The 8,760-nt window shown below is 37.3% G+C and overlaps 1 protein-coding gene across 1 annotated transcript; it reads left to right on the top strand.

Moving 5' to 3' along the window:
* The first annotated feature begins 321 nt into the window (after positions 1-321).
* On the top strand, positions 322-1,999 carry LOC106743695. Its single transcript, XM_014617791.1, has one exon. It carries the CDS (start codon positions 1,331-1,333, stop codon positions 1,781-1,783), a length of 453 nt encoding a protein of 150 aa, XP_014473277.1. The 5' UTR covers positions 322-1,330; the 3' UTR covers positions 1,784-1,999.
* Positions 2,000-8,760: the final 6,761 nt, after the last annotated feature.

Consider the following 8,760-nt stretch of genomic DNA (forward strand, 5'->3'; position numbering starts at 1 on the left):
GGGCGCTAAAGGCGCGGGCATCAAGACACGGGCGTAACAATATTATATTCTGTGAATCGAGAAGTAAAGCATTTTGTTCAATAGCAGCTAAGAATACCAACGAAATGGGGTATCTGTAATTTAGTGTTATCTTCTGCTATACTATTACATAAATTTCTACATACCTTACTAGAAGATACCTACATACCTTATTAGAAGATACAAGTAAACAATTTGATGAGGAAATATCGCAGAGAACATTCAACGTGCAACAATTTATAGAACAACAAACTTATCTTTATCATTTTGTTTATTATAAGATCATTATAGGATCGAGCAGCTTTAAGCTTCCTTCTCATCACTCTCGTTCGTAGAAACAACAATTATCATAGTTACACGCTGAACACAAAACAACAGTAAAATACGAATACATAGTGAAACAGTGCGTTGTTTAATAAACAGTTAATATCACTCCATAAGTTGATCTCATGAATGGACTGCTACACTTTTATGCAACTGCTAATCTTAAACTTTGTCGTTATTTTTATCGACAAACTATGTGAATTTTATTTCAACTATTGTTGAACGATCTTTAGTCATTATAAAAAAGAAATTATAAATTGATGTGATGTATTTATAATTTATTATGATATAGTACGCTAACACAGATTCAATTACTATAATTAAGCTTTTAGCCTATAATATCGTGTGAGACTCGTAGTAAGAAATTCGGGCCAAATATAAGAAACATTGAGTCAGGTTCATGATATGTAGATCAGGCAAAACGTAAACAACACAAGTTAGGCTCGTGGTTCACATTTTTGCAGATGCCTTTCCATTGCATTTATATGCTAGTCTTGACCACATTTGTATGTGCAAATATATTTTCTTAGATATATTAGAAAATAAACACTTATATAATGTCTTCAAAAAAAAAATTTAATAGTTACTGCACATGAGAGAATAGCTATATTAGTCAAAGCGTGAGCGACTTTGTTATTAAGGGGGTAGCCTGGTGTAGCAACTTCAAAAAATCGATTTTTTTTTTTGCTTAATCGATAGTTTTTCACCTCTAGAAAATGTTCCCAAAGTCCCAAAAATAAATTCAAAATTTTGCGGGTCGAAACAAGCTCGCTAAGTATGCATGCGTAAGCGTTCCCAGAGGCCCCAGAGCCACAGTGCTCACGAGAGTTTTAAAATGCCTTTAGGAACTCTTGTAGTCTGTTGGTAATCTTATAAGCATTATATACATCAATGTCAAAATGTCAAAAAAGAAAAAAAACTTGGTGACAAGAGTAAGCTAACTGACACCTTGATAAAAAAGCTTACAAAATACTACGGCCTCGCAATAATGAGAAATCCAGAATCTGTGGAAAATATGCAAAGAGATATAATGGCCACATATTTGCATAGTATATCGACTGATAAGAAACCAAGACATGAAAATTGTCCTTCTGCTGAAGATTCTTGGTGTAAATTTCGACGCGCCGAAAGCCTAGGAGTTCCATACACTCACCCAGAGCCTTTACATCCAGTTGTAGCTGAGAGTATATTACCTACATACAAAGACTTATCGAGAAAAGATTTACTTGAAAGATGTTTAGGCGGCTTCACTCAAAATGCCAATGAAAGCTTTAACTCGCTCATTTGGCGACTAGCTCCTAAGCATCTACATTGTGGACGAAAGATTATCGAAATCGCGGCCTATTTAGCAGCAACTATGTTTAATGAAGGTTACTTGTCATTGCTAGGAATCATGTCAGAAGTTGGCATTAATTGGAACGACCTGCAGAAATTTTTCTGATAAAGTTAATCAAAGTAGAGTCACTTCTCAGAATCGTCGAAGTAAAAGCGCTAATAGGAAAATCGGTTTGCTGCACAAAGAACAACAACTACAACAAAATGAACTTTATGAGGAGATAGAAGGTCTTTTGTATGGTCCAGGGATAGTTGTTTGATAATAAAGTTGAGGTAAATAAAAAAAATAATAGTTTATCAACTTTTTTTCTTGCTTGAAAACTTTAAATGCGTTTATCTCTAAACTATATTTTTGAATGTTTTTGACGTGCAGTACAACTCAAACAATTTTTGAGATATCAATATGATTTTTTTTTTTTAATTAAAGATAATTGAATTGTCTTATAGTTATACCGACAATTAGAACTAAAACAATTGTTTATAAAAAGTTATAAACAATATTACGCGCAAAATTTAGGCCAAAAACGAAAATTTAGTTTTAACACATTGCGGACCAGACATTTTATTGCTAACCGTATCCAGTAACTGGGTATGTTTTCGCCTCTAACGACGCAATATGAAAGACGAGATATCTCGTCATCCGGCCCCTAACGACGAAATAGGAAAGACGAGATATCTCGTCATCCGTCCGCAATGTGTTAAGTTGAAAATTTTTCAATTTCTTTTTTTTTATGTTTCTTCAATATAACTAGAAACTACATTCATATAGTTCACAAAAAAATTTTTTTTTTTTATTCAGATGATTTTACAAGGTGCTAGACTGCACGCCGTTTGGGAAGAATTTTCAAAGGCGCCTTCGTATACGTGCTGTCACTTGGTCAATTATTGAGATAAATAAACGAAAAAATTAATTCATATTCTTCAATATATATACAATAAATTCTGTTAATTGCAAAAATATATATTCAGTAGTTTCGTCAATAAAAAATCTCAAAAAAGTGCTTGTTTTTTGCGTTCTACACCAGACTACCCCCTTAATTGTGGCACGCGCCATCACGACTTAAATCATAGTGCAAGGAGTCAATTCAATATCGATAATTTGTTTACATCATTTGTGTTATATCTTTGTGGCATTCAAATCACATTAACATTTGCGTATGTAAGTGTAATTATCTACTAAAACTAAATTGTTATTTGCTTATTAATTTACTGTCATAACTGGTTTGCGAAACAGATTTAACTCATGAAAAATCGCATATAAGGCTCTACAGCAGCCAGACCGTAATTTTGCGTTGATAGTAGCGATTAGTAGTTTGGAACGACAAAGAGTTAACTAATAGAATGCTAGCTTAGCAAGTGCTACAAATGCTTTAAAGCGTTTCTTCTTCATCTATCTTTCGAATAAAGGAAGATGGGGAAGAAGAAACGCTTCGAAGCATTTGTAGTGTTTGTTGGATCATATGCATGAAGCGTGGCGTATTGACAAGGAAATTTTTGTTGCGCACTCTTCCGTTATTATGTGCTTTATTGTACAGCTGTAATTTGTAACGTACATATTAAACTTATAAAAATTGATGAAAATCAAAAATAACTTCGAATTTGATACCTGGGAGGATATTTTACTGGCTCCTTTTAACAGTTGTGAAATCGTAAGTTTTTCTACATGAATAGATCTCATTTCACACATCTTTTACGGTTATATATTAACGATCACAAGGAGAAAAAAGAGTGTTTGTCTATTTTCACAAATGCCTTAAAGCGATCTTAACACTTTACCGACTGCTAGCCTATTAATCGGCTTTTTGTCGCCAACGCCTACCGACCGATAGCCTATTAATCGGCTTTTTGTCGCCAACGCTTACCGACCGATAGCCTATTAATCGGCTTTTTGTCATCATTTGTCAGAAATCATCAAATTTTGTTGAAAGTATGGAATAATGGCAAAAGAAACGTCAATATGATCTCAACTATACATTCTGCACAATTAACGGAATCCAGAAACAGAAGTAAAAGATCAAACGGTCCCATACAGAAGCCTAATTCAATCGTAAATTATAACAAATATATGAAGGGCGTAGATCGCGCGAACCAATATCTATCGTATTATTCCATTTTTAGAAAAATAAAAAAATGGACTAAACGAGTTGTAATGTTTTTTATCAACTGTGCACTTTTCAATACATTTAAAGCATACACAGTTCTTAACGGAAAAAATATTACGTACAAGAATTTCCTGCACAAAGTGGCAGTTTCGTGATAAAAGATTGTAAAACTAATTGTATAGAACAAGATGACGATCTACCTAATTCTGAACCCACAAGAAGAACACCCAGATTAGACCATCCCGGAAGACTGTCAAATTTCGGAAAACATAAACTTATAAATATAGTGACCAGCGGTCGAAGTGTAAAACCTCAAAGACAATGTAGAGTTTGTGCAGTTCAAAAAAAAAGAAGTAGAACATGTTATGTCTGTAAATTTTGCAATGTTCTACTACACAAAGGCGACTGTTTTGAACGATATCATACTTTAAAAAAATATTAAACTATTTCTTATTTGAAGTATGTCAATATATAGATTATGGTATATTATATAACTATTTAACTGAAAACCGTTGTAATAGATAAAATAAATATAATTTAGCATTAATATCATCAAAATAAAAGAACTTATTAAATCTAATTATCCTATAATAACAAAAAGCGGGCAATTTTATCTAAGCATAAAGCAAAAAGCACAGATACTCCCGCGCGACAGTCTAAACCGAAACAGAGCCGGCGCCAGGGAGGATTTGCGGCCGAGCGGCCGGTCGGACGTGCGTATGCTGTTGAACCGCTAGCGGTCGGTAGAGTGTTAAGTGTTGTTTCATCCAAATATTTATTTACTTGCAAATAGCACGCAATATTTCTCAACGTGTCATTTCTCGTCAATGACATCACGTATCCAATATGGCTAAATACGTTTACATAATGGTCATATTCTCACAGTATTGTTTTTGTTAAGGGCATGCATGAGAAAATAAGATGGCGTCGCACGAACGTGAGCCGGTCGCGTACGCTTTTATTCTCTCACGCGTACCCTTACAGTGGCATACTATATGTTGATACAACACTTTATACAAATATGTGTTGTTACGTCCTGGCTACTTCGGGAAGTACGGATTCTTTTTTTATGATTGGGAAGCAAACGGACGTCGGGCAAGCGTTATCGTGAAGGGGATAAGATTACGATGGCTCGCCGTTAAACGCGCCGTGGGATTCCCAACATATCTGTCATCTCTTCCGCCTTCACGTAAGGCGCATAATTTTGTTATATTCTGGGTACCGTGGGAACAACAAATTTCTTTTTTTTTATCAAGAGATAGACGGATTTGGGTAAGCGCTATCATAAAAATGTGATTATACGCCACCAAATGCGTCATGAGTTTCTCAACACGTCCGTGATCTTATCCGTTTCCTAATCTTCCATATCCGTTTCCAGTTTCCACGAAAACTCCTCTCATTGGCGCTCGTCATCCGCCACTCCCAAAAAATCTTCCTTATATAAGCCCCTCTCACCTTTTTACCAGACCACTTTTTTGTTGATTTCTGTTGCGTCTCTACATCACGCCTCTCACTTCGGCTTCTGTTTTCGGGATCACTCTCTCTCTCTCTCTCTCTCTCTCTCTCTCTCTCTCTCTCTCTGATGCCACCTGTTTGTAAAACTCTTGTATAACTCGGGATTTCTCTAAAGATATACATTTCGATATTCCAACACTTAGTCCGAGTATCAATTGCGCAATACCGTCATAAATGCAACTACCATCCAGACGACCCGAGCCACGAGACGACACCCAGGCCTCCGAGATCCAAAAATATTTACACATCAGGAATCAACGAGTAAGTATTCAGCACCATTTATACTCGTCCCCATTAACTTCAATTTCTTCATTTATTAATACATTAAGGGCGGGAGTCGTAGTACTACGATTTATCTCGAAGGCGGCTTAAAGGCGGGAGTCGTAGTAATACGATTTAGCTCGACTGTACCTTAAAGTTTTTATGATCACACAAAATATCGCCCGCTCTAGGCCGAAAAACGAGGCGGGCGGCCGNCGTCGAGATCGCCCGCCGTTAATGTGTTAATACCCCACCGTATTATAGTAAACATCCTACGTGGGGAAGACAGGCTCAAAGCCTTCGCATTAGCTCACAGAGACCTGCTCGAGGCTAGCAACGACACGCTAGCAGTTTAGCTTAGGGCCTTTTCCAAGCTCCTATCCCCAGACAGAAATACCCAAGCACCAAGCCCCTTCAGACGAGAATACCTCGTCCCTACCTGACCGTTCCACTTTCGCCCCTTTCTATTCGCCTAATCCCAATTATCTCCCAATTATCTCCATTCTGGCGAGACACTGTCGCGATTATTCTCCTCCACCGTCCTACTGGACTTCACCTCCAGCTTCCCCACCGTGTTATCTCAACCCACCGTCGCGTTCCCCGATACCTGACCCACAAACCCCAGACTCATCTCCATCCCCATCCGATTCTACTTCCCCTTCCGAACCACCTACCCCTAACTCCTTACCCTCCCTTTCAGATACTCCCGCTACACACTCAACTTGTCACCACACACCGTCACCACACACACACAATTAATTTTGTAATACCTCGCCATGCGTCATCTCAAACTGTAATTTCGCCTTTTGTCAAACATTGTAAAATTCGCCCTTTTGTTAATAAATGTTAAGGTTATTAGCTTAATTCTCCATTTTATTCTCTCACCATCGCGCACTCACCACCCTTTCCCCAATTATCCCGCTCGCGGTTCTATCCCAGGTAAAGGATTTCAGTACCCTAACCTAAAATAGGACCACTCTGCGTACGCTCGCGTCAGAGTAAAATGACCATTCTGGTCTCTGACCTGTACCGCCGGCATACAGGTACGTTCGGGAATCGCCTTTGCGAGTGCGGTCGTTGCGTTCTCTTCCAGGACGTAACAAGTCAGTCAGTCATTTTTCTTCTTCTTCTTCTTCTTCTGCTGAGTATCAACGAACCCATGTTCTGCGTACTATTCATCACGATCGATTCACCTAAATCGTAAGTCTCTATTTCATATTTAAACATGACTTTTAATCGTTTCAATCCAATCTCCAATCCTACTTCACTCCTTAAAACACTTATATACACTGCGTTATCTTCCTTGTATTATATAACGATGTTTTCTTGCCATACTGATACGTTAAACATTCTTGTCACGTTAAATCCGATTGCATTAAATTAAATTACACGGAATACTTTTTCCACTTAATCTTATTTTAATCTTCACCTCGTATTTGCATTATTCCAATAATGCTGATTTATAAAAGTTTCTTTAATGTTAACCTATATATCTCATTGTTTAACTTTAGCTAACTGTTTCATCTTTTAAATATTGTATCGTTAACAATGACTTTTCTCAACAATTTATCACTATAATTAATCCATGTGAGAACCAAATTATATTATTAATAGTATAATTAATAAATTGTTCTATTCAAAATGCCCTAAATTTAACCAAGTTGTTAAAATTATTCATTCATTTCCTTTCAATTATTGGGAGTACAGTCCGTTTTTTTGTGGTCAAAAATGCATTTATTTCAGAACAAAATAAATGAACAGATTAATCAAAGTATTGTCCATCGTTGGCTACTACTTTTTCCCACCTCTCAGGCAATTTTCGAATTCCATCTCGAAAAAATGTCTCGTCTTTTGAGGCGATTCAAGTTAGGAGCCAATTTTCGATTTCTGCGAAAGAAGTGAACCGATGACCTGCCAAATCGTGCTGCATCCGTCGGAACAACCAGTAATCAGAAGGAGCAAGGTCCGGCGAATACGGCGGGTGCGGTAAAATATCCCACTTGAGCGTTTCCAAATAATTTTTTACAACTTTTGCGACATGAGGCCGAGCGTTACCATGCAGAAGAATAATTTTGTCATGCCTTTGCTCGTATTCCGGCCGTTTTTCTCGTAATGTACGGCTCAAACGAATCAATTGTATCCTATACTGATGGCCCGTAATGGAATCGCCAGATTTGACTCGGATCTTCATCGAGTAATGCCTCCAATTCTTTATCTTCGAATTTTTTTGACTGTCCAGAGCGAGGCTTGTCTTCAACGCTGAAATCACCATTCTTGAAACGTCGAAACCATTCCCTACATGATTTATCAATTGAAACATTGTCACCATAAACTTCTACGAGCATTCAATGCGCTTCAGCCGCACTTTTCCGCCAATTAAATGAAACTGAAACAGAAAACAGAAACAGAAACTAAAACCTCCCGCAAATGCTGCTTAGTTAACACAAAATTTGACATATTCAACACAGTAAAAAGCAGGGGTTTTGTATGAAACTCAAAGCGATATAAACTGAATATTATTGACAGATGTCTAACCTCTCTGAAACCACCGAAATCAGTTGTCACTATAAAACATTCATAACAGTCAGAGTCATCTTTTGAAAACGGACCGAACTAATTTGTACTCTCAATATTTAGCTATTTAAACATATAGATATCCACTTATAATTTTTTTCTGCCATATCTACCTACAAAATGAGGTAAAGAAACGGATGATTTAAAAAATCGATTTATTCCACCTCTATTAGAACATGACGATTATCCTAGATTAATAAATATGTGCGCTAACTTACCAGGTGCATGCATAAGTTTTTTCCGACTTTTTGGTAAAAAAAAACACGTAATTTTCAAGGGAAATTAATTTTTTTTTATTCAAAATATTGGCCATCGGTTTCTACACATCTCGCCCATCTTTCAGGTAATTTATAAATACCATGTCAGAAAAACTGCTTGTTTTTTGCGGCAAACCATTCGTCGAGCCATTTTCTAACTTCCTCGAAATTGCTGAAGTGCTGCTCTGCGAGCGCGTGCCCCATTGATGCGAAGAGGTGATAGTCAGATGGCGCCAGGTCTGGGGAGTACGGCGGGTACGGAAGGATGTCCCATCCAAGCGATTTCAAGGTGTCTTTCACTGGTTTTGCTGTGTGAGACGGCGCATTGTCGTGTAACAAAATCACTTTGCCATGTCTTCTGGCCCATTCCGGTC

Source organism: Dinoponera quadriceps, unplaced genomic scaffold, assembly GCF_001313825.1.
Source record: "Dinoponera quadriceps isolate SergipeBrazil2010 unplaced genomic scaffold, ASM131382v1 scaffold1181, whole genome shotgun sequence".
NCBI classification, from domain to species: Eukaryota; Metazoa; Arthropoda; class Insecta; order Hymenoptera; family Formicidae; genus Dinoponera; species Dinoponera quadriceps.

Bases quoted from the DNA above. Each gene is read 5' to 3' on its own strand.
- LOC106743695 (XM_014617791.1), top strand. From the start codon at position 1,331: ATGAGAAATCCAGAATCTGTGGAAAATATGCAAAGAGATATAATGGCC.